At 40.7% G+C, this 26526-nt stretch overlaps 2 protein-coding genes across 2 annotated transcripts in view; both read left to right on the top strand.

Moving 5' to 3' along the window:
* Positions 1–8759, top strand: part of exoc4 (exocyst complex component 4) — a 139989-nt gene extending 131230 nt beyond the window's left edge. Inside the window, exon 20 of the mRNA XM_026147677.1 lies at positions 6777–8759. Coding sequence (XP_026003462.1) covers positions 6777–7014 — 238 coding nt within the window. The 3' untranslated portion in view covers positions 7015–8759. The remainder of the gene's footprint in view (positions 1–6776) is intronic.
* A 3932-nt stretch (positions 8760–12691) lies between these two features.
* Positions 12692–26223, top strand: lrguk (leucine-rich repeats and guanylate kinase domain containing). The gene is given in 22 exon segments (XM_026147988.1): positions 12692–12870; positions 12872–12949; positions 13157–13210; positions 13461–13562; positions 14633–14714; positions 14879–14979; positions 15254–15335; positions 15455–15579; positions 16657–16800; positions 17163–17243; positions 17407–17493; positions 17664–17770; positions 18324–18446; positions 18891–18987; positions 20597–20710; positions 20785–20986; positions 21729–21845; positions 22677–22831; positions 23008–23096; positions 23465–23533; positions 24679–24797; positions 25301–26223. Coding segments are annotated over 22 exon segments (2403 nt in total). The 5' UTR covers positions 12692–12819; the 3' UTR covers positions 25525–26223.
* Positions 26224–26526: the final 303 nt, after the last annotated feature.

The following is a 26526-nucleotide window of genomic DNA, read 5'->3' as shown; positions in this document are numbered from 1 at the left end:
CTCATTAAGCATCTTTCTCACATAAAGAGATTCCGGATTCTGCTTTTTTAATAAGTTTGAGGAGTCCAAGGTAGGGTGCAATTGTACATTCCAGTCTCCACCACATATCAGGACACCTGATGTCTCCGTAACAATTAAATCAAATATGGTCCTTATTAATGATTTGTCCTGTCCAGGAGGTCTGTAAATATTAAGTGGCGTCACTACTTTAGAGTCTAGAATTCCTTTTACCAAAATATATCGTCCTTCCTTATCTGCAATTTGTGAAGAGAACTGGAAAGAGATTTTATTTGAAATCAGAATTGCAACTCCCCTATTGGGTCCCTTTGTTTTTGATGAATAAAATATGTTTTTAAATCTGGGGTACTTACGTTTTTCATGCCCCTTTTTGGTTAGGTGGGTCTCCTGCCAAAAAATTATATGATGGCCTTCTTTTTTCATTTTAGCAAAGAGTTTACCTTTTTTAACTGGGTTTTGTAACCCATTAACATTAAGGGTTACTAAACTATACTGTTGAAATGACATGTCTTGTATAAGTCAAAGCATTTACCTTGTAAGACCTGGGTGATAAAACAAAACAAGAAAACAACAACAAACAAACAAAAACACCCACACAAGACATACATTTGTCAAAATTTGAAACTTGAACTTGAACTAAAACAGAACAAATGAGAGAACTGTGGTTTCTACTCAAAAACAGAATTCCCCAAAAACCTTTTGGAGAGGAAAGCTCTCGTTTCACGAGGGGCCTCTCTTGTGTAAAATGACGTCTCCTGAGGTTATGCATAAACTAAATACCACAAAATAAGAAGTAATCAAACAATCAAACTAACCAGGAAAGTACGCTCCCAGAACACTGTCTTAATCTCTAAGTACTCTTAAGACCGACATATAACTTTCAGTATATATTTAGATGTAAAATGAAACCTAAACGTTTACTCTAAATTATATTCAATCCTCACCCAGGAAAAGTCAAATCGGTAAAGAAACTGAATTTCTCAAGTATTCAGTTCAGGACATGATCAAACTGTGTCCCTTGGTTCATGTCGAAATGCCTGGAGCATCATCTTGATATGCATCACAGCGTCCCGCTGTCTCCCAGGAAAGGTTCTTCAGCTTTTCCCGTGTTGCATCCATGGATCGGGTCTGTTCTCCCGCGAAGCTCAGAGCCTTCCTTTTCTTCAAATCCTCCGTGGCCTCCACCGCGCTATCATAAGTTACAGTGCCGTCACTGAGGAAGACACGGAGTTTAGCTGGTGCGGGGGTCTGGAAGCGAATTCCTTTTTCTTTAAGGACTTTAAGGACTTTAAGGACTTTCTTTTCCGTTGAAATTCAGTCGGATAGTCCTGGTCAAAGTAGATTCTCACTCTGTTCAGAACGACCTCTTTCTTTTTCCAAGCAGAGCGGAGCACTAGTTCTTTAATTCTGTACTCCAGAAAGTGAATCACTATTGACCGGGGGCTGGCATTCGGCGGTGGCTTCGGGCCGAGAGCCCTATGACATCTTTGCATTCCCAGCTCAGTATCGCTTAGGGACAACTCCGATTTAATAAATGTTTCCAAGAACTCCCGTAGATTGTCCCCTTCTGTGTCTTCTGGGATTCCATAAACACGAATGTTGTTTCTTCGTGATCGGGCTTCCAGGTCTGTCAGTTTAGCTTGTATATTTTCTTGTGCTAGAATAGCTTGAAGCAGAGCCTCGTTAGCCCACTCTTCCACCTCCGCCACCCTCCCTTCTGCCCCATCCACTCTACTTTAAGTCTCTGGCAATTTCGTTTAATTTGTTATCAATATCTTTTCTGAAACACGTAAGTTCCGTGGAGAAGGTGTCTTTGAAATTTTTCAGGTCTGTTTTCATGTCCAACCTGGTAGCTTTTAGCTCTTCATGGATGGCGCGGATGCTAGCTTGCAGGCCATCCATACCCTCGTCGCTATCGTCATCTGTATCTCTTTCCATTGTTTGTTTTTCAACTTTTCCCGTTTTCATTGGTGTCTTGCCTCTCTGTTTACGACCAGTTTTCCCCTTCATTAGTGTGAAATGCTGTCAGAGTAATAATTCGAGTAAATTTGGAGAGTTTTGGTTAGTGAGCCTGGGAGCGCTCACCTTACACGTCCACCCACATTGCCTCCTTACCGGAAAACCCCTTTTCTTGTTTTTTTTTTTTTTTTACCAACCAGAAGGACAAAAGCAATTGAATCATTTTATTGATTCAATTGCTTTTGTTACCATTAGGCTTGTTTAAACATGCATGCATGTAATGGGAATAAGTGTACATTTTGTCAGCCCTAAGAGTAGGGATGGGTATCGAAAACCGGTTCTTGTTGAGAACCGGTTCCCACTGTTTCAATTCCTTGGAATCGTTTGCCACTTTTAAAAACGATTCCCTTATCGATTCCAGTCGCCCCGATGACGTCATCACGTTGACTAGCGTCTTTTACCCAGTAGGAAACACGGCGCCTGAGCGGCACAAACGCTCAAAAGTTTGGTTACACTTTATGAGAAAGGATGACAACAGGGCAACGTGCAATACTTGCAAAGTAGAGATTTCATCAAAGGGAGGAAACACTACGAATATGCAAAAGCATTTGCTCAAAAAACACGCGATTGCTTTCAACGAATGTCGTGTTTTTGATCCGCTCCGGACTAGCGAAGCTCAACCCAGCAGCAGCGGTAGCGTTTCCACGTCCTCTCCCGTTAATACTGCAGGTAACTAATCAATTAGCATTGCATATTATGTTAGCGCGATTTACCTTATTACAAAACCTGCTATTACTGTGCGTTGCATTTAGATAACCATGATGAGAGAGACAGAGTCTGGCTGGCTCAGATGCTGGCAGTTCTCGCTGCAGTCTACCGGTAGCGTCTCCTTTCAGGCCAGGATAGACGAATGTCACCCAGCAGTGTCTAAGTTTGTGGTCAAAGGCTTGCACCCATTTGCCACAGCAGATGCCCCCGATTTCACTTTGGTAAGTGAATATGTTTAATTGTAGGCAGGGACATTACTGGATATTCTTGTGTAATTGCTACAGAATAATTTATGTTAAACTTTGTTATTGCTACAGGAGAATATTTATTTTATTATTTTACATATACATTTTTTTTCCTGGGGACCCTGTGACACCCCATTGAAGAGCCGTAGGCTGTGAATCTCTTAAGATCTCACTGTTGGGTTTGTAAGGCCATGTTACTCCTAAATTTCTATCTTGTTCAAAGAGAAGATATAAAACAAAGTTCTAAGCTAATCGACTTTAGTGTTCTCCTTTTTAAAAAAAAAGAATCGATAAGAGAATCGATAAGGAATCGAATCGTTAAACAGAATCGAAAATGGAATCGGAATCGTTAAAATCTTATCAATACCCATCCCTACCTAAGAGGCCCCAGCACTCACTCACCATCGCCTCCCCAAGCAGTTGCCTGCCTTGCCTGGGGGCATGCCTTGTCTACACATTTTCAATGGGACCTCTTTTTGAGTAATCACTGCAAAAGGAATAGCAGTTGCTATTACGCTGTAATTAAGTCCGTATTCACAGCGTCGATCAGATTGTTTTCAATTATCTCTTGTCAGCTGCTACTTAAATGGAGAGACTCCATATTTGCACAGCTACTTTTGCTGTTGTATCAGACAGATGGTCTTTTAGACTGAAGAAAAATGTCCAACAAAGACTTAGCAGGGGTGCTGTTCATCTCTCACTGCATGTGGAACTTGTTACTGAAGTCTACCTGGAATATTCTCTTAATTAAACTATACAGAATCACCACATACTGTTCTGATAGACACACACATTCACATTACCGAGTAAATTACACCCTCCACTCAGCTTTACCTCTGTGACTTTGGAATCATGTACCATAGCAAATAACTGTGTCTAAAACTAACAACATAAATGTTTACTACACAGATGTTTGCAGTGGTTATGTCTCTGCCTCTTTAGGAAATTACACAGAGACAATTTCAAGCAGTCAGGTGCAATTTCTGCTATTTTTGTTTTTCTCTGCTCTGTTCAGAACAGTCCGGTTAATCAGATCTGCTTTCCATTTGGACTTAAGGATGGCGGTTTGAAAGAGAAAAGCCTTCTGTTCAAAGCGCCTCCCTTCAACAAATAAAACTGTGCATATTTATGGTTATATTTGTTTATCTTATTAGATCAAATAACGAGGCGATTTGCTTCAAGTGCGTCGTTAAACACTGGCTCTAGAGAATGAAATGGGATTGCTCTTGAGCTAATGTTTTGTTTCAGATATTGTATAGATAAGAAAATGAGACCCGTTTTTCTTTTTTTTTTCTATTTTCATCTGTCTTACCTCCATTTAAGGAGTGAACTGGTGTTACTCATCAGTGTTGACAAGCTTCTTTACTAAATGAACTTAGGGATGAAAGCATGAAAAAGACTTTAAGCAGGATAGAGGGTGAGACAGTATGCAAATGCTTTGACGATCAAGGCCAACGCCTGCTGTGGAAGGCCAAAAACAGACATTATGCACCCCTGCTCTGCATTCATTTCTTTAGTTGTCTTCCTTTTCCCTCCGTCTTTCAAGCACTCCCTCGTTCGTTCTAACCTTTCCAGGTCTTTTTCTTTTGTTGAATATCCAAAATGACAGCACATAAAACACCTTGGAACAGAAGCTCCCTAAGTGCTCATTAACGCCTCGTTAGCATAGCAAATGAACATCTCAAGAAAGGAGTGGGTCTGGGATGGGTGGTGAAGCTAAACAAATGAGTCAAAGGATCTTTTTTGTCTTTCTACTGAGCCATATCAGAAATATCTGAATCCATTTACTTCCAACTTCTTCTGGCACAACAGAGCTTAACCCTTTTTAACCACATCCACATTTAATTTAATTTTCATCAAGGCCACACAAAGAACGTTCAAACATCGGTGGCTCTGACATTGTTTGCCTAGTCGCAACACCCCCAATACCTTTCACATGCTTTTCTTCTGCAAGACATTACAATGTCAGCCTTGTAATTATCTCTCTTTACTTAGAGCAGCAGAAGCCACTGCTGTTGACTGACCATCACCTGTCCTTGACCGAGATATGTTGTGTAGTAAACAGTCAGTTTTTATTCAGTGTATTAATGTACAACACAAACCCAGGATGTTGCTGCTTGTGTTGTGACACTGGGAGCTCCAAGAAAAACTTGGTGTTAAACTAATATAATTGAAAGAGAGACAAAGCATATTTTTCACTTGTTTGATCTCATTTATTTCTGTATTAAATCATGGCTAAATGTTCTGCTACTAAAATCCCTGTGCTTTTTTCTGCAGTCCATACAGAGCTCCATAAAAGTTGCTAACCTGATCTTAGTTGTCCATGTGCACACTATTGGCCATTACTAAAGACTACAGTACCTATTGTTACTATAAACATGCAATAGTAGGACTGTAGCTCACCTATGCCCTCTTGCTCTGGTTGCGTCTACAACCATCGTATGAAAGTGTAACATTTGTTGTCTCTTTAGGATTCCTGCATCTTGGTCTTAGACTCATTTTACCCCTGACCAAAGAAAAATTGTGTGTCCTGCTTCCACAGATTCCTGTGCATTTGCTTACCTCCAGGCCCTCTTTGTACAGTTATCTGTATTTTGTGTTCATGACAAGCTAGACTCCTACTGAAATCCATATTAATGGCCAAGTACTGTAAGTTGATGCTAATGAGTTATACAGTCTATGGTCACACGCCCACAAGAGGTCAACGCCTAAAACAAATCTTAAAAATGCTGTGCTCAAAACGTTCGTGCAGTCTCTCTTCACTTGTGTTTGGTATTTTTTGATCTGTATGTGTATTGTTCTTGTCAGCAGGTGAATGTGTGTTTTATTCAACAATACTTGCTCTCCTTTTGTGCTCCTGCATTATCATTGTGTACTTCATGGTCCTTTTCAAATGGCCCATTGAGGTATTCAGTTCTGGTTAAAGAGCTATTAATTCTGTGCACGCCTCTTTCCGCTTTTGGCTCTGTCAACAGCATTTCATTAGAATAGTCTCAGTAGTTTGTAGCTGTTGAATGGTTTCCCTCTACCTTCAACTCCCAGTGGCAGGAGGTTGAGGTCCTTGAATCCCTTTTTCAGAAAATTGCTGCTGACAGCAACAGCAGTACGTGTGGCTTCTGTGTTTTCCCTTTGTTCTTGTTGTTCTTTTTGATTCAGCCCTGGAAAAATGAATAACACAGGATTATAAAGTGTTACTGTTGCATGTAGCGTTTTCTTTTTCCCTCTCCCCCCTGCTTTCCCTTGATTACGTCCTCAAGGACGTTATGTATTCAATAGAGTTTGTTTGTCTGCTAGCAGGATTAGAAAAAACTGCAAGGTTGATATTTATGAAAGTTGGTGGTGAAGCGGAGCGTGGGTAAAGAAAATACCCATTAAATTTAGGTGTCTACAGTTCAGACAGAGCAGCTGTACCATTACTGGGTGTCTGTGTGTGTTTATCAATTTAATGTTTAAACCTTTTTCCAATTTTTACTAACTGGATGATTTTGGACTGACACATTTTTATAATCTTCACCAAAGTTGGCACAGATTATCTCCACACCAACCCCAGAATTTTTTTCCCACAATGGATTTAAATTCAGTGTTAAAGTTCCCAAACTGTTTATCATTTAAAATAGATCTGGAAATACATTGATATTTTATATGCAAACTGACCTCTGATAGAAGAGTGAACAGTTACCTTAGAAGACATCTGCACACTCTGATTTCCTCTCTTGCATCCTTTTCTTTGCTCATTTTGTCTTTCCAGTTAATTTGAAGATTTACAACCTTCCCTTCTTCTTTCAGGCAGTACTATGAGATGCTGTACAACACTGCGGATGAGCTGCTGAACCTGGTGGTGGACCAGGGTGTCCGCTACACAGAGCTGGAGTACATCAATGCCCTTTCCTTACTCCATCGCAGTCAGACAGGTGTAGGTGATTTGAGCACTCAAAACACCCGGCTACAGAGGCTGAAGGAAATCATCTGTGAGCAGGCCGCCATTAAACAGGCCACCAAGGATAAGAAGATCACCACAGTGTAATGATAAAGCAAGGACGTGGCATTCAGAGGGAGATGACCATTGAAAGGGAACAGCAATGCATTTTTCAGTGCGATGAACTCTGGCATGTTTTTGTTTCTTTCAAATTTTTGTTGCACAAATACGTGATGTGTTTTAGATTTGAGATTTTGGTTAGAAAACGCAAAAAGATGTTTGCTTTAGACACAAGATCTGGAAATCTGTTGATGGAAAGTGTGTCATCTACATTTCATACTTCCTAATGATGATGAAACACACTCTAGTCAAGTTTTGACAAATAGATATGGATTTTTTTTTTACTTATATGAGCTTATGTGAATTGACTGACTCTACATGGGAAGGGAGGTGACAACTTGCATAACTGCAAGCCTTGCAGGTCCATTGGTCCATGTATCTATGTCACAAAGCAGCCTATATTGTCAATTTCCGCTATTTAAATCACATAATAAATGCAGCGCACACGCCCGGACTCTTAACAGTGCTTTGCTCACCATGACTACATCTCCAGATAAAGGGCGATTGTCTTGGACACTCACCCGAACTTAGTCCTCATCTCATCTCATTTTCCTATTAGATCTAAACTGCTGCTCTCAATTACACCTCTTTCTCTCCTCTCCTGGCAGCCCCATGGGCCCACTGATTCTGTCTGCAATAACAGATGCCAGATTAGACTGTCTGAATGAGGCCACATCTTCCGCCTGCTGCCAATTTGGGTTGGTCCCCTATGATTTCCCTAGCTGACGATTGTATCATAGCTATGGTTGTTAAAAATCTGTTATCTTTTTTTTCCTCATAGTTCGTGCAGTAAAGTTGTGCGACTATTGTGGAAAGTTGTGAATCAATTAACATATTATTTTGCAAATTGGACAAAGAGACCACAGTGGAACGACTCTGCTTTTTTGTGCTAAGGCACATATGTGGCTGTACAAACCAAAACTATGCAATGCTGAATCTTTATTTTGCCATTCAAACTGCATGTGCTCAATCCTATAAAGTGAGCTAAACATATAAACTCAAGAGACGATCACAAATCATTCCCTTCCCCACAATCCTCCTTGTTTTTAGTTCATTAACTTGGGGGAGAAGTACTTAACAAGAGGGGGAGAGGGAAATGGGAGCCTTGTCAATACACTGGGCCCAGCGCTGGTCTCCCTGAAGCCCACAGAGCAATCCATCATAATGACACATAGGCTGGGATCGATGGGAAAACAACTGCGGAGCTGCTGAGTGGTTCGCCTACCACTCTGAAACGTACACTTGGTGTAAAATCTAAAATCTGCTCATTCATCTGTTCACTTCAGAGTTACTTTTATAATGTTATACATGGAAAACTTTATTTCAATGCTAAATGACTCTGTCAGGGCCGTGCCATTCACAGATGCTGTTAGACTCCTATTATGCTGCATAAATATAGCCCATAAAATTCTGGAATAATGCTCTTATATGTATTTGAAAACCACTCCTGTCCATTCTTTTTATTCCTGAATTACACTTGCAAAAAGGTTCTTTTACTGTTACCCGTATCTCACCTGCTTTTCTTTGCAATTGATCTAAATTTTGCACATCTGTTTAAAGAACTGATTTTATGTTTGGCATAGAAATGCATTGAATTCTGGCTTTAGTGGTTACCAGGCCTATTTCTTGATCTGGTTCTGAAGTGTCATAAATGCTCTGAAATGTATCTATTCTAAATGAAGCACTCACAATTTGACAGTGCATACACTAAAAAATAAATTCTTCAAATTCCAGTCTTTGTCTGTGTACGTTTCTTTCCTTACATGGTTGTAAAGGTCGCATTTTCCACTCTTAGATGTTCAGCTGCTAGGAGTTCATACACACATTGACCTTCTGCACGTGACAGCCTGTCACTGTTTTGAAGCAGTGAGGATGTTTCTGCCATGTATCACACAAGTGAGACGGATCCAACACACACACGAGGATTTCCTTAAGCTGACAGGTGTGATGTGTTGTGTGACATGGCTTTAAGCACAGAATGCTAAAGTGTATTATATTGGAATCAGAAAAATAAGTACAAACAACATCATCTGAAGGCTTTGTTGTTGTGGACATCTTGTTGGCACAGGATGATATTTGACAAGGCTAACTGTGTTATTAGCATAGCTCTGAATGAGCCCTGGCTGATGCAAAATCCAAATGCAAGGGAAAGGGTGGACGATACAAGTCTACATTTGTTTTAGTTTGTTTTAGTTTACATTTTGTTTTAGCTATTTTAGTTAACAACCGGTGGTGTAACCCTGCCAACATAACAATCAAAGAAAGGACTTGTTGCCCGGACACTGAACTGTGTGCTGTTGGACTCAGGCCGTATTATTTACCCAGGGAATTCTCTCACGTCATCTTGGTGGCTGTCTATGTTCCCCCCTCTGCTAACCCCACAGCTGCATGTGACACTATCCACTCTGCCATAGCTCGGCTACAGACTCAGCACCCGAGTGCCTTTATTGTGATCTCGGGTGACTTCAACCATGTATCACTGGACAATACACTACCAACATTCAAACAATATGTGGACTGTCCCACCAGGGGAGAGAAAACTTTAGACTTACTGTATGCTAACGTCAAGGATGCATACAGCTCCTCCTCCCTCCCCCCACTTGGTAGGTCAGATCATAACCTGATTCACCTCACCCCCCGCTATGTGCCAATTGTGAGGAGGGAACCTGTGACCACCAGGACTGTTAGGAGGTGGTCAGAGGAGGCAATAGCGGAACTACAGGGCTGTTTCGAGGTGACCGACTGGGAAACACTCTGTGAGCCTCACGCCAAGGACATCAATGGGCTTACTGAGTGTATCACAGGCTACATAACTTTCTGCACCGACTCCATTGTTCCAGCTCAGACTGTTCATTGTTACCCAAATAACAAGCCGTGGGTGACTAAGGACATCAAAGCCCTCCTCAACAACAAGAAGAGGGCTTTCAGAGGGGGCAACAAAGAGGAGGTGAGGAAGATCCAGGTGTTACTAAAGGACAAGATCAGAGAGGCTAAGGACAATTACAGGAGGAAGCTGGAGTGGAAACTCCAGCAGAACAGCATGAGAGAGGTGTGGAGGGGCATGAAGACCATCACTGGATTCAGGCCAACCAACAGCAGGGGAGCTGAGGGAGGTGAGAATAGAGCCAATGAGTTGAATCTGTTTTTCAATAGATTCGACACCACAGTGTCTGCTCCCACCCCCACAACCTCACCTGCAGTCAGCCTGGAATCCAGAACCACACCACTGTGCCAGCCTCTCTCTTCACATGTTGCCTCCTGTGAGATTCCTGACACCCCTCCCCCACCCATCACCTTCACTCAATACCAGGTTGAGATGCAAATGAGGAGACTTCACTCAGGCAAGTCTGCTGGACCAGACGGAGTGAGTCCCCTTGTCCTCAAGACCTGTGCCCCCCAGCTGTGTGGAGTCTTTCATAAACTGTTTATGCTGAGTCTGAGTCTGCAGAGGGTCCCGGTGATGTGGAAGACATCATGCCTCGTCCCTGTACCAAAGACGCCACGCCCCAGTGGCCCCCAGGATTACAGGCCCGTGGCACTGACCTCCCACATCATGAAGACCCTGGAAAGGCTCATCCTGGACCAGCTGCGACCCATAGTAAGACCACATCTGGATCCCCTTCAGTTCGCTTATCAGCCTCGTCTCGGAACAGAGGACGCCATCATCTACCTGCTCAATCGTGTCTACACCCATCTGGACCAGCCGGCGAGCACTGTGAGGGTCATGTTTTTTGACTTTTCCAGTGCTTTCAACACCATCAGGCCGACCCTCCTGGGTGATAAGTTAGCAGCGATGCAGGTGGATGCTTCTCTGGTGTCCTGGATTGTTGATTACCTGACAGGAAGACCACAATATGTACGTCTCCCACAGTGTGTGTCTGACAAGGTGATTAGCAACACAGGGGCACCACAGGGGACTGTCCTCTCCCCCTTCCTCTTCACCCTCTACACCACAGACTTCAGCCACTGCACAGAGACCTGCCATCTTCAGAAGTTTTCTGATGACTCTGCGGTGGTTGGATGCATCAGCAGGGATGATGAGACAGAGTACCGGGCTGTGGTCGACTCCTTTGTCACGTGGTGTGAGCAGAATCATCTGCAGCTCAACGTGGCAAAGACCAAGGAACTGATCGTGGACTTCAGGAAGACCAGGAAACACTTGACCCCTGTTTCAATCCAGGGGGTCAGTGTTGACATTGTGGAGGACTATAAATACCTTGGAGTACACATTGACAATAAACTGGACTGGGCTAAAAACACCACAGCACTTTACAGGAAGGGCCAGAGTCGTCTCTATTTTTTGAGGCGACTGAGGTCCTTCAACATCTGCCAGAAAATGCTGAGGATTTTCTATGAGTCTGTTGTGGCCAGTGCGATCCTCTATGCTGTTGCATGCTGGGGGAGCAGGCTGAGGGTCGCAGATGCCAACAGACTTAATAAACTGATCCGTAAGGCCAGCAATGTTGTGGGGATGGAGCTGGACTCCCTCAAGGTGGTGTCGGAGAGGCGGATGCTGTCCAAGATAAAGACAATGTTGGATAACACCTCCCACCCACTCCATGACATGTTGGTCAGTCACAGGAGCACGTTCAGTGAGAGACTGAGATTACCGAAAAGCACCACTGAACGACACAGGAAATCATTCCTGCCTGTGGCCATCTCCCTGTACAACGCATCCACTTAACACACTGTTTGCTGCTACAGCTACACATGTTTCTTTTCCAACTATTTATTTATAAGTGACTTATGTATGTATGTATGTATATATATGTATATATTGTACTATTCTTAGTTAGCGTATTGTCTGTCTTGTCTTAATGTTGGTTTAAAATGGAGCAGTGTAACAAAAAATAATTTCCCCCAGGGATCAATAAAGTATTCTGATTCTGATTCTGATTTTAAAGGTTGCATATATGTAAGTAATTAAAGGTGCAAACAGATGAAATGATAATGTAAACTAATAAAATTCAGCACTTTTTTGGGTAAATTTGATCAAATTTGTCCACAAAACGAGCATGAGGAGGCTCTCATAGAAAAAGTTGTATTTATTTTGTTATGCCTATTCTGAAGTCTAAGTGCCACGGAAATTAAAAACAAAAACTCTGCTCCTGTAACCTATATTAAATTTAAGAAGGTGTTCACTGATTGCACAGACCAAAATGTTACCTGCTATTATTTATAAAAACCTGTTAAACCAAGGATTTCAAATGAATTTTACATCCGTAAGTGGGCCGAAAATGACCGAAACTTAGCTTTCTGTTTAAGAAAAGAAAAAAAGAAGAAAAAACAGTAACATTTCAACAGCGTGTCTTGAGTTTTTCTATATGATTCAAGATTCTTTATTTGTCTTATTTGTGATAAGTAGTAGCAGATGACAGAAATCTATCAGCATGACTCTTTGGGTTTAAACAGTAAAAAAAAGACTTTAACTTTACAAAATAAAAAGCCATTGGAACAAAAAAACAGGCCATTTTCTCTGAATTCAGAGTTAATCTACTACATAGTTACTTTAGTGCAGCAAGAATTACCCTGGAGGAGGGGTTTATCGGTAGAAAAAGCTGTAAAACTTATGAAAATGGGTTAGGGTTAGTATCAACGAGCAGACGTTAACGCTCGGTTGAAACTACAGGACCCATAATGCCATTCACTTCAAACTTGTCAGCGTTGCCTAGCAACGCTAGTGGACCTTTCATGTGAAAAGCTAGCTAACTAGAGTTTTTTTAAACTGTAAACGTCTTCCCTTTGACTGCTAACAAGTTATTCTGTCGTCGAGTTTTTTCTTTTAATGAAAAAATGAATGGAAAAACCGGCGAACAGTTTCCTTCCGCGTCGCTAAGCTCCTGCCCCCCCAGGGTCCCTCACTGACGCTGCTTCAGCAGAGACCCCCACCTGCACTGAGCTCGAGGAAAACGGAGGGATGGAGGTAAGGCTAGGAGGCTATGTCAACTAGTAAAAACTTTTTTTTTTTTAAAAGCAACATATAGTGTGAAACTTATTATATTCAATTATTGCAATTTTATGGTTTTCATAACAAAAATGTGGCTCAGCGTGTGTCATTGCGCCGAAGCAGAAACGGTGAGTTCATTTCGCAGGTTGAATAAATCCTCGTGTTTCTGTCACTGTGCAACAGGTAAAGCAGATGTCCTTGTACAAGAGGTCTGGGAAAATAAAACAGCACAGCAAGGTCAAATAGTTGAATGCTTGGAATTTGTGGTAGCTGCATCAACAACGGAGCTAAGCAGAGTCTATTTGTGTGTGTGTGCTGCATGAATATGTGCGCTTTTGCTTTTAGGCTCTCAGGACTTGGTTCTGTTTTCAGTGGCCTCTTGTGAAATGCATGATGTTATCTTTACTTTTATGGCACTTTGTAATTCTGTACCTGCTGGGTTCACTATTTTAATTAAACCTTACTTACTTGTTTATCTTATTTACAGAAGGATGGTGTTTTAACAGCTGAGATTATTTCAAATAGTATATTTCAACTCGGACGCTTTGGCACTGGGCTCCAGCACTCATTCTACATCCTTTCTCTGCCTGTGAGATACACATATTAATTCATTCATCCATGTTACTGGCTGTTTAATGAAGACCGAGGCTTTAGTAATGATTTGACATTGAGTCATGATCTTTTGCTGACAGTTAATAAATAAGAGCACACTTGATCATGACAATATAGCACAATATAGTTAAACTTAAGGGATATGAATCTGTCCAGCTAAGAATTATAAACCATTGTGAATCAGTTTCATCTCTGTTGGTGCAAATGAATGGGACAACAAGTGCACTGGAGAGGCCACAACTAGACTGTTACATGCCCAGTGTGAACCTGCTCTCATCTGTGAGGAGAACAAGGCGCCAGTGGCGGACCTGCCAGTGTTGTCTGGCGAAGTCCAGTTAAGCTGCATGGCGGTGTACTGAAAGCATGGGTCCCACTAAAGGATGCTGGAACCTCATGTGATGCTCATTGAGTCTGTTTCTGACAGTTTGGTCAGAAACATGCACATGAGTAGCCCGCTGGGAGTCATTTTGTAGGGATCTGGCAGTGCACCTTCTTTTCTTTCTTGCACAAAGAAGCAAAAACTGGTGCTCTCTCTGTGTTTATGCCCTCCTTTTGCCCTGTCCAGCTCTCCTTGGGTAGTGGCCAGTCTCCGGATTTCTCTTCTACACTTTTAAGTGCTGGGAGACACAGCAAATCTTTTCCTCCATCCTGGAGGAGCTTTGAAATATGAATGCACTGCAGATGTCTTATCCTAACACTCATGACAAGGACACTGGCAAATAGCAAAACTAGAGACAAATCATTCAGGAAGAATAAAGATGGAGCAATGGTCTGTGGCCACCATCTGCAAAATCATTCCCTTTTTGGGGATTGCCTTGTTGTTGCCTCTCCAGTGCACCTGTGGTCAATTTCATTTGCACCAAAGCAGCTGAAATAGTTTTACAATGGTCTGTGTTTCCTAACTGTAAATACTGAACTTTAACTGACTTTGTGATACTTTGCATACTTTAATGATCAAGCATCCCCTTAATTTTCCCTTAAATTAAGCAGCATAGTTTAATTTCAAGCCAAAATTAGGTTAAATTAATTTTGTATTCTTTGCTCTAGAGTCACAGTCTGAGTGACATATCTGTGCTGTGCAGTTATGTCCATCTTCAAAAGCTGGAACTGCCACACAACAAAATTCAAGGTGACTTTTTTTCTTATGCCAATATTATCTTCCTGTTATACAGTGACATCATTCATAAAATGCCATACCATGATGTGATTAAAGCACATTTATTTGCATGTAAATATTTGCTGTCTTTGTTGTTGTTTTTTTAATCAATTTTCATAACTTTCCCCAACTCCTAGATTTATCCTGCGTGAGCCACATGCCCTACCTTGTCGTGCTGGACGCTTCCTATAATGAAATCTCAAACTTCTTTGAATTCCAGCCACCCAAGAACCTAAAGGTAACACGGGTGGTCCTTGAGATGACAGGATAAGACAACATTTGAGTGGTGGCTTGGGCTTCACTCTCAAGCACTATTCCCTCAAGATAGGGCTGGATTTCCATAGCCCATCTGTAGTCGGTTAGAATATGCTTACAAGGCATTTACTGCCCTTGAATGACAGTGAACTTTAGTAAATTATTTTCCATACTCTGTGAATTTAGTGGAAGGATTTCTTCACTAAGATGTCCTGAAACTTTTTTGACTTTTATTAACAGTGTGCTGCTATTTTCAGGAGGTGAACTTCTCCCACAACCGTATGACTAAAATGAGGGATTTGTCAGCCTATGCATCGCTAACTAAACTGGTTCTAGACTGTATCCTCACTGCAAAACATTCTCTCTCAGACACATGCTTTGTGATGTATTAAAAAAAAAAGATTTGTGAACTGCATATTTTTCCTGTTGTGTATTATTCTTAACATGCCTCTACTCAGACAACAGCTTTAGTGAGATCAGTGGTCTTGAGCAATGTTGCAGGCTCACCCATCTCAGCCTTGCACATAACAAGATCTCGAGGATCAGTGGCCTGGGTGGTTTGCCTCTCACACACATCTGCCTTGTAGGTTCTTCTCTATATATAAAAGGTGGAACTTCAAATGTAGATATTTTATAAATATGCATTTTAAACTGAACTCTTGTGTTTTCCTTTGCTCTTTTGGCAGTACTTCTGTTTACATGTATGAGATTACCTGCTGTCGTGCACACATTGTTGCTGCTTGTGTATATTTTACACATGTATGCTCCATTTCACCTGTTTCTTTTTTCCTTTTTTCTCCCTCCCTATGTGTTCTCTTTATGTCTCTGTTTTTGGCCTCGCTTTTATATTCAGTAAAACCTTGGCCTCTTGTTCGAGAATCACCATATGGTCCAACAGCAGGCCCTTTCGCTCTCTCTCACTCTCTGCCTCTTTTTCTGCTTGCATGTGTGCACACGTGTCCTTTATCAGTGTTTCCTCATTGTCAGCAGCCCATCGGCCTGGCTGTGCCTGCCCCTCTCTGTAGATTTGCTTTGGGACCAGCTGCTGGTGTTTAGAGTGAGGCTGGACCAGTTTCAGCAGACACACACACTCACACACTCAAGCAGACCCTGCCCATCCAGCATCCATCTCATCCCTTTACTGACCCCTCTTCCTCACATGCTGCCTCCCAAAACAGCATGGCATTGTCAGCCAGCCTGTTACGCAGCCCATCACAGCAGTGACCCAGAGCTTCAAGGGAGCAGCACAGTCACCCACCCCTGCTGACAGCAGCCCTCTGCCAGGCAACATGCTTGGCAAGAGTAGGCAGAGGTGTGGCCAGACGGCTAGATAACAACTTTTGTCAGTGGAATGGAGTGAGAATCAGACTGGGGACCCAGACAAGGGAGGTGTGCCCAGGTCTTGTTCTTCAGTTAGCTGGTGTGCTGGGCTATCGCCAGGCCAGCTGTTTGGCTGTCAGTCCTCACCTGTCAGAAGAGGCAGGCCTGCCACTCAACTCTGCACTGATGGGAAAGAAAGTTCAGGCACCCTTCAGAACAACCATGACCTGTCCTTAATATTTATTGGAGACAGTCACTGAGTTTATCTTAACACTTGGACAGAGGCATATGAATGAACTTCATGCTATCATGTTTTTTTTCTTTTCCTTTCTATGAGCAGAGGGGGAACCATCTGGAGAAAATTGAAGGGTTAGAGCACCTGAAGAGCCTGCAGGTTCTCGATTTATCTCAGAATCGTATCACCAGTCTTTCAGGCCTCGAGAACCTCCATCTGCTAGGCTCCCTCAACCTGGAGAAAAACCTGGTATTGATCTGAGAGAGTCTTCAGAATTAAACGTGTGATGTGCATATATCAGCATTAGTACCACATGCTCATAGGCAGTTACTAATTCTTGAGCTTCATATTGAAAATCAAATAGACTTTTTAGATTAAATTCTAAGATGAAGTATCACAGACTCATTGTCTGATAAGATGTGTGATTGGTAGGCTGTTTAATGCTGTTTCCAGAATACATTTCAGTACTTTAAGCCATCATTACAGATTTTAATAAGATACAACAAAATTGGAAAATACCTTAATCATAGATAAGGTCAATAATTTAACTTCATGGCATTTCAAAAGGAAACTAATACACTGTATGAACTGTCTGAGTAAACTTTTCACAGGTCAGTGAAATTCAGGAGTGCAAGCATATTCACGACCTTTTACTGTTGAGGGACCTCAGTTTGGTGGAAAACCCTGTGCAGGTAACCATGCCCTTTACTTACAACAGGAGTTTGACTATGAGATAATCTATTAAATGTGTTTAAATGTGCTGTCAATGACAGAGGTCTTCTTTCCTGTTTTTCTAAAGCTGTTTTGCCAGGCAACTTTGCTGACTGTATGTGCTTGTGTGAATGTAATTGGTAGGAGCAACCTGATTACAAGCTGGCAGTCATCTTCCTCCTTCAGCATCTGACTGTTCTGGACCAAGAGGCAGTCACTGTTGAAGAAAAGGTGTGAACAGACAAAACAGATAATACTGTTTGGTTCACTAAACTGTAAATACATGTTTAATCTATCAGAAGCTTTTTTTTGTCGCAATGAATAATACAAACCTAATGTATTCACCTAAAGTTTTAAAGTCTGTGTGAACTGCTTCTGTGATTGTTAATTCTAATTCCCAGGTGTCGTCAGTAAACATGTATGACCCTCCTATGGATGTGGTGGCAGCCAGGGATCACATAACCCACCTAGTGTATCAGCTGATGCAGCCCCAGGTCCTTTATGAAAGGTTCACATTGACATTTATTTAATATCCTCAGCACTACATGGCCACCAGTTCGTGTAACATTAATAAGTTTATTAATTAACAATTATTACTGGCATACAAGGAAGAGCCTGTAGCATTTAGGAAGTGCACTACAAGCAAAGGTTTCAGAACAATCCAGAGATTATGATTAACCACAATCAATACATATCTTGTAAAATAAAATATCAAGAAAGTTGTTTGCTTGAGCAGCAATTTATCCTGTTTATCTACACTCTAAAAGAAAAAAAAATTCAAGTATCAGCACTTTAAAAAAAACCCGATCATCAGCAAATAAAAGCTGCAGCTACAGTAAATTTGCCATTCTCCTCTGTGCTTACCAGAAGGAGCACATCCATACTGTCCACGAGGCTCGCGTTTATATTGACTGTAGGAGTGACTCTTGCTTTGTGGCTTTTTATACTTAAGCAGTGCTCATTTTTGGAAGGGGAAGATAACTGGTTTTGAAGCTAAGAGCGGGCGTGTAAAATTAAAGTAAAACTTCTGAATGCTTCGTGTGTGTATGTCTGTCTCCAAGCAGTACACTTCCCAGTGCAGACTCTCCCTACCCCATGCTAGTACTCACAGGTCCTCGAGGCTGTGGGAAGAGAGAGCTGACTCACAGACTGTGTCAAGAGTTCAACGAATACTTTGCTTATGGGTCAGTCTTAAAACTTCTGCACACATAGTAATAATTCATATGCTGAGCTCTCAGAGCTAGTGCCCATTAGTAGCGCTTGTTTTGTAATACATTTGAAATTGCAAAAATACTATGAATTAAACATCTGACGACACAGTGGGTCCTTTAACTTTATATGATCTACCAAAATATTTTATTCTTATATTATTGAGAGTCAACTGTCAAATACAGACTGCTATTGGTAGCTTTGGCTGAACTTCAGAACATTTTTTACACTGATATATTGAAGTGACTGAAGTTTCAACATACAGCACACATGCAGAAGACATATTTCTGGCTCTCACTTTTAGTCACTTTGACAGTCTGAGACAGACTGAAAAGCCAGAGGTTTTGTCGCAGCTCATTTTCCTCTTACTAGCTGACTTAACTATGCAACTGTTTCTCTAATTGTATCTGTCACTGCAGAATCTCTCACACCACAAGGGGGCCGTACTTCGGAGAAGAGAATGGACTTGATTACCATTTTGTCAGTGAGGAGGCGTTTCAGAGTATGATTCACACCGTGAGTTAGCTTGAAGTTATTTTGAGCTATTTCGAGTGTACTCGGAATAGTTTTATGTGGTTAGTGTTTTAAATCATACCCACAGCATAATTAAATCTTCTTGGACTTACTTTAGTGCTGAAGTCACATTCAAATTGACTTCTTTCATTGGCTTTAATGAGTTGAGTAAGTTGTGTTAATTAGTTTGATTTGGCTGAATGATTTTAGTTTAACTGGCTGACATTTTTGTGTAAAATAATTTAGTGGAAATGTTGGTTGAATGGACCATTTTTGAAAACATATAATAGACATGTTAATTAAATTTTATTTCAGAATGTGCTATTACAGCATCTCCTATAACTCAATTTAGGCTCACAAAAAATGTGAAAGCTAATCAAAGGAAAGCCATCAATGAGTAGACACTGGTCAAAACTTTAAAACACCCTCAGGAGGGATCCACAAATGGCTCTCATTAAATACACAAGTTATAGTTCTTTTAGCCAGAGAAAAGTGGAGTCCTTTGGGTTTTGGGGCACATTTCTTTTCCATCTGTCTGTCTTGTCAAGCTGCCTGTTATGCAAGAGAGGTGGGGGATTATTTATAGAGGTCTGGGTCAGGTAGTGATTTACACAGGAAGCGCTTTGATGCTGATATTGATGCCTTTTGTCTTTTTGAACAGAGGTTAACTTGTCAGTCTGTTCCTCCCTCTATTTGATTTGTCCATTCTTCTCCTCCCACCAGTCTTCTTTTGCCAGGCTGTGGTTTATTGAAGTCTGGCCCTCCTTTTCTTGCTTGTTTTTGTCTTCTTTTACTTCTTTTACTCTTACTTCTCTTGTGTTAGTTCTCTCTTCAGTCCTCAAATGTGCTTTCTTGCAGCTTTACTGTCATACCTTCTTACAAAACTGACCCCAGTAATCATTTTTAATTACTGCAGTGAGATGCTTTATTTAGGAAAGGGGACACGTGAGACTTGATTTGGAAGAAGTGCTGTACATCTTATATAAGTTTTTAGTAAAAGTCATTTGAAATGTAGTGAATAACAGTTAATGAGTTTTCTCTTCAGTGTTGTTGCTTAATGTAGGTATAATATATGTATTTCCTACTCTATGCAGCGCTGAAAGGTAAAGAGGACACTAACTTTTGAGTCCATTCTGTTTACTGCTAATGGCTGCACATGTGGTTGTTTATTTGACAGTTTGCTGCTTTTATTGCAGATTTTAAAAAGTCAGTGAATGTGACTTTAAATGTCATGCATTTAATTAGTCAACATAAGCATCATAAAATGAGTTAAAACATAGAAATAAGTAACCTCATATATAATTTACATTAGAGCCGGAACAATTTGTTTATCAGTTTTTCCAACCACTTAACAGTAACAATAAGGTCAGGTCATGTGTGAAAAGTAACAAAAAGATTTATTTATTTTTCCCTGCCAGGTCAGGGCAGGTTCAGTTCACAGGTGGAATAATGGCTACAGGTTGTTAACCCTGACAGAACATGCTGGGATTGTGCATGTATGTCAAATATGTCCCATTTTAGGAGCTCATAACTGTTGCAATAACGTGATGAATAGCGAGGCAATAAAATGTTCTCTCATTCTCTTCTCTTGCACTGGGAAATGTTATTTCAGGGTAAGTTTATCCAGACCATCCAGTATGGGGGGCATAGTTACGGACTTACCAGAGATGCTGTAGAGGATGTGGCTAGAGAAGGATTGGCCTGTTGCGTGCATATGGAGCTGGAGGTATGTGAAAGGAAAGCTCATGTATAAGAGTGTTAAAAGTAGGATATCTGCAGGCATTTTGTCTCTTCTTTCAGGGTGTTTTCAGTCTAAAGAAGACCTACTTTGAGCCTCGATACATCCTGCTCATCCCCACCCAGGCTGAAAAGTACATAGGCCACCTTAAAGCCCGTGGACTCTACACCCAGGCACAAATGGATGCAGCAGTGTCACGTATAGAGCTCTACGCCAACACCAACAGGCAACGTCCAGGATTCTTCGATAATGTTATTCCCTGTGGTACTATGTTGCTTTTATTGCTTTTTAATATTATCCGGTGGTTAATCAGATGTATTATAATAATTAGCTGTTGCAGTACAAAGTGTTCCAAATATTCACAATTAATTTTCAATGGGTATCAATTTGAAGCTATGATTCCAGTTAACTGATTCCCAGTGGAAATATTTAGATGTTTCTACATTTTCAGCCCGTTTCAATACAGAAAATTTGAAGTTGAGTTTAGTTTGTTATGATCCCCATTAGTTACAGCAAAGCAGCAATCATTCTTCTCTGATACCACAAAAGACTTTACACTGTGACAATGCACCACCAATAGCCTTTGGTGTGATTGCTCTGTTCATCATTATAGTGTCTCACAAAGATTGAAAATGCCCTGGCTTAGTGCAGTCCAGCTATCATTGATATAGCATTAGATGGATTAGCACACTCCACTAAAATCCATAAACGACACTTTCAATCCAATTACCACATGTATTAAAGGCACGTAGCCGCAGAATAGCTGTGTTTATCATTCCCTCATGAAAGCATTCAGACATGTTAGGGGTGTTCTTAATGAGATGAACATACAGAGAGTGCGGGCACTCATCACTTTTATTCACTGCCAGCCTGCGCCTCATTACACTAAGGTCGTCATCCGCTTATCTTTTGATCTATTACTGTTTGATGGGGAGATACGTTGGCTCTGTTGAGCACCAGATTTCTTTGTGTGTGTGTATCTGTGTGCCTGTGTGTGTGTGAGTAGATGACTGGGAAGATGCCTACAAGACACTGAGGCAGGCAGTGAAGGAGTACCTGTTGCTAGAGGAGCAGGAGGAGGGAGAGAACAACAACAGAGCATCCCCTGACAACACCTCCACAGGTGTCTATGTGTTTGTTTATTAACATCATCATTAGCAGGTCCAAAGTGTCACAACACCAGTTTTGTAAAGCAAGACACGGGTAAAGTTCAGTTAATTAATTTGTGTCTTGGTTTTGTTTTGTTTGCTTGTTTTTTTTTATTATTTAAAGGAGCACTCAACTAATTTGACATGTGTTAATTAAGTTCATTTTCATTGGACAGGAAGTATTACTGAAAAACTGCAAGATAATAATATCATTGGTTGAGAAGAAGTTTTTTAAAGTCTGAAAATAATAATCCTGAAGCAATTAACCAGAAATTAACCTGTGTTAGAAATCAGAGGAATAAGGAATTTAAAAAATGTGAGGGGTCTCACACAGCGCTATTAATTTCAATTGTTATTGTCATACTTTCCCTCAGGTTTATAAAGTATAATTGCTAAATCATGGAGTGTCCCCTAAAATACAAATGGGGTTATAAATTACAACACGGACAGGAAATGAGTATATCAGAGAGACAGCTCAGGTTGAGTAGTTTGGAGACAAATTTAGAGAGGCAGGGCTCAGATGGTATAGACATGTGCAGAGGATGGATAGTGGATATGCTGGACAAAGGATGTTAAATATGGACCTGCCAGGCGGGAGGAATAGAATCCCAAGTTGATTCATAAATGTAGTGAATGTAGGGGGTTAGTGTTACAGAGGAAAAAGGAAATGGAGACAGACGAAGCAACAGGAAGACAAAGTAGAGTATTATAAATTATATTTGATGATTTCAAAAATAAATAATGTCTAGAAGCTCTGTTCCATGCTGTTTAAAACTTCAGATATAGACAGTATCTGTTTCTTGTAGGTCATAATCCAGAAGAGAAGCCACTGTCGCCTGTGTCAATGTCAAGATTGACACTCACATCACACTCAGCCAGAGCTTTGGACCCCTCTGATATCTCCTACAGATCATATTTTACCAAGATCCAAAAAGAGCTCCACCCTCAGAAGAGCTCCACTGTGAGTTACAGGATGTCTAATGATAAATGTATTGATAATGAAGCCTACAAGTAAATTATTCTAATTTGTGAATATTATGTTTGTTTCTTGCATGTTTTTTTCTCCCCTCCTGCTCTGCTTTTTAATCGCTCCACCCACCAACTTTTCTGTGCCCTCTTTGCATCTCCGTTCTCCAGGAGCTAGCTTCCATTAGGAGGCGTGAGCAGCTGGTGAGGGAGGCTATAGTGGGGAAGAGTCCAGGGGTTTACAGCCAGCTCTTCAAAAGGTAGAAACAAGCAGCATGCACTCCACTCCACTCCATTCCTTAATATCAAGTGGGCACTTTGAGCTGGGCCAAATTGGTTTAATTGGACCACTTGTCCCAATTGTGCTTTGATGGTTTGTTTTGAGTCATTGTTTGACATTGAGGGTGAAGTGGCAGGTGCCCAAATAATTTGAATCTAACCGTTTGTTAATGTGATGGGTTCTTGTTAGAGGTGCACTCCACTCACTTGTCCTAAAGTACACCTGTTGCCAGATATGAATGATTGGCTGCATATTTTATTCATGCGGACTATTTTGCAAGGTAATGTGTGTGAACTTATGGTGGCGAAGAAAAACACTGAATCATTACTTACTTTTTGTTTTCCTCAGTTCTGCTCAACCAGTGGCGTCATCTGTGCATAATGATGATTCTGGTAATCTTTTTCATGAGGACAGTGGGTAAGGCCAGATGTTACTGTATGAAAATAACAGATACAGTGATCAAAGTTAGATATGATTTCACTCGGCGCATGATCAGTAAATTCATAAAAATGGCTTATTGATTTATTTTAACGTGAGAGAAGCCAGAGGAAGTCTTACAGTTTTATTAAAAACAACCGTGAGCTAAAGATTAAGGAGCAGGAAATGGCCTTAGCAGCGGTACTCTTGACTCCCAGAGCCAGTTTTTACGACATTACTTGTTTTTTTTATCCAGCTCAGTTTACAGGTTTAAGCCATGCTGGTAAAAATCTGAACACACATCCCACACACGCATAGACACACACACACACAAATACACCCACTCATAAATTCAGATTTTATTGCCTCTGCTGCTATTTAACTCCCCTGTGTGTACACTTACACTCAATAAACCTGTGTACTGCGCAAATAAGTATTTAATCAGGTACCCCATAATATGTGTGATGTGCACGCAAATGGGAGCCATCAATTTAGTTCGTCCAAAAAAAAAAAAAAAGTCATTTAAGATACATGCATAGAAACCTGTGCTGTCAAAATTAATTTGTTCCCTCTGGGCCCTCGTCTTCAGAAGGCAGGTTTCATCAAACTTGTTGAAAATCTGCAAGTTCTGTCATCGCGGTGTGAGTAATACATGCCTCCAGTGTGTACAGTAGGCATTACTCACTCGCTCAGTAATTCTATGCAGGATTCCAGACATCTGTCTCCTTGCTGGCACTGCTCTTAATAGGGATGTGTCTTTACCTGTGTGTGCTTATTTCCCATGTTGTTATTGTGTAGTAACTGTGTAGTCTTGCGTATGCATTTGTATACATACACATTGTATAGCTTCTAGGTAAATGGAAAATCTGTACCCGAGTACTTATTATTGCATTATTGATATTACTGTTGAATACTGTCAGTCTCTGCAGCAGTGGTTTGCATCACATTCTGCCTGACTTTCATTTTGAAGCTCTTCTACCCATTTCATTTGTCATTTCACTTTTTGTTTTATTACCCGTGTAACAACCATATGTTTGTGTTGTTGCCTCCATTACACCTGCCACTATGTGAACTTCCTTTCCACTGCTTGTCTGTCTCTGTGTTTTTGTCTTCCCTTCTTGTCCCTTTTTGCATTTGACAAACAGCTCGGATGATTCTCGTGCCAGCTCAGCTTTGTCAGTGCCCAGTTCAGCCGGCGCCTTCTCTGGCTTAGCAGAACCGCTACATGTCTCAGTCATGGGACATGCTTCGGAAACACTTAAAGGTTACTAAGTAATTTTTTTATCTGATGTGTTTAAATGTCTGTATCTATTTATGTTCTATATAGAAAGAAATTATTTTTTATATTTATAGAAGCCAAGGAAGGGGTGGTTTAATATGAAAATTATTCTGAAGGAACATTTTAAATAAAATATAATCTTTTAGTATTTTGCTGTATTAATCTCTATAATGAATGGTTTTGGGTAAAATCATTCATTATAGAGATTAAAAGGTTCCTTATGTGCTTTTTGTTATAAATGTGCTTTTTCATTAGATGTTCATATTAAATGTAGCTAACGTTTTGAATAAAGAGTTTTGGAAGCTAGGTGAGGGGCAGCCAATCAAAAGAAAGTAAAGCTTAAAGAGACAAAAATAGAGCTGGAAATAATTGTGACAGGTTATAACAGGTTTGTTTACTGTCTGTGGGAAAAACAGAAAATCTAATGATAAAATAATAAAGTTGGCTTGCTGAACTTCTAAAGATTGTTGATTGATTATTGATTTCAGACCACGTTCCATCCAGCCAAACACCTAATGACCCTCATCCAGGAGCAGATCAACTAGCTGCAGCTGTGTCCCCATGCTCTGATCGACGCCCAGGGTCCAACGTTAAGCCCATCCTGCCCCCAATCCCCACTGGGCGCAGGACCCCTGCAGCACCCAGCCTATCTCCTTCACCCAGCCCCAAACCAGGAGTGGAAGAGGAAGGAAATGCAAACATGGAGGGATAGCTTTAAAGGGATTTTGATTTCTGGCACCTAAATGAAGTAATACATTTTTGTAAGAGTAAGATTTTGTAAGCATTAGATTAAAAAATGAGAGGAAAAGGTTGAAGAATATGTGAAAGTACATAACTTAAAATACAAGCTTGTATTCTGACACTGTAAAAACCACAAAACCACGTTTGTTGCTTTTTTCAGTACACAGACGGGATATGTCGAAGCCAAACACTTTGAGTTAGATTAGCCTGTCACTCGTGCTGCTGCCTCTTTAGATATTTAGATGTACTTCATTGATTTATACTCAATATGTTGTTTATCATGAGTGATGACACAGATTACTATAAACATGGTGACATTATTATTACTACTGTTGATGACACATTATTCTTCAGACTCACTGATTGGAAAGCGTGTTTTTCATGCATGATAAATATGATGTCTGGATAAGAAGCAGTTCTTTTTGTCTTCTCGTGTGAACATTTATATATCCACAGCAGAGATATTTGCTCATCTTTGAAAGTTTATATATACAAACTATGCTATAAATGCCATTTCTTGATATGATATTAATATTTTTGACAGTGTAATAGTAACATTTTATTTCCTAGTGTTCTGTAATCTCATCAAGTACAATTTGGCATCTCGATACTGATCTTTGTGTAGCGTGGAGCTCTTGTCATTGGATGATAAATATATCATTAATCTTTATCTTTTCTGATGGGATTATTTATCCGGCTGAAAATGCATTCATATGGAAGTTGTTGATAGATATTAAGCAGTCCACCATCATAAACATGCTACTATATTTTCAAAGTGTCTGTGTGTTGCACGCAGCCTTGCATGCGCCAACATGTTTGTGGGTTTGGCACAGTGTCTATTAGTGAGTCGTATTAAATAGAAATTGCCATTCGTCACAGATGTGTGCATTGCTTATTTAACTGGTCCCTCAGCCAGTCTTCTTGTAGGTAAATGTAGATTTGCACACACTGTATGCAGGTTTGGTCTCCTGGG

Source organism: Astatotilapia calliptera, chromosome 17 (genome assembly GCF_900246225.1).
Source record: "Astatotilapia calliptera chromosome 17, fAstCal1.2, whole genome shotgun sequence".
NCBI lineage: Eukaryota > Metazoa > Chordata > Actinopteri > Cichliformes > Cichlidae > Astatotilapia > Astatotilapia calliptera.
The sequence above is the reverse complement of the archived record's forward strand: the minus strand, read 5'-3'. Positions and strand labels throughout refer to the sequence as shown.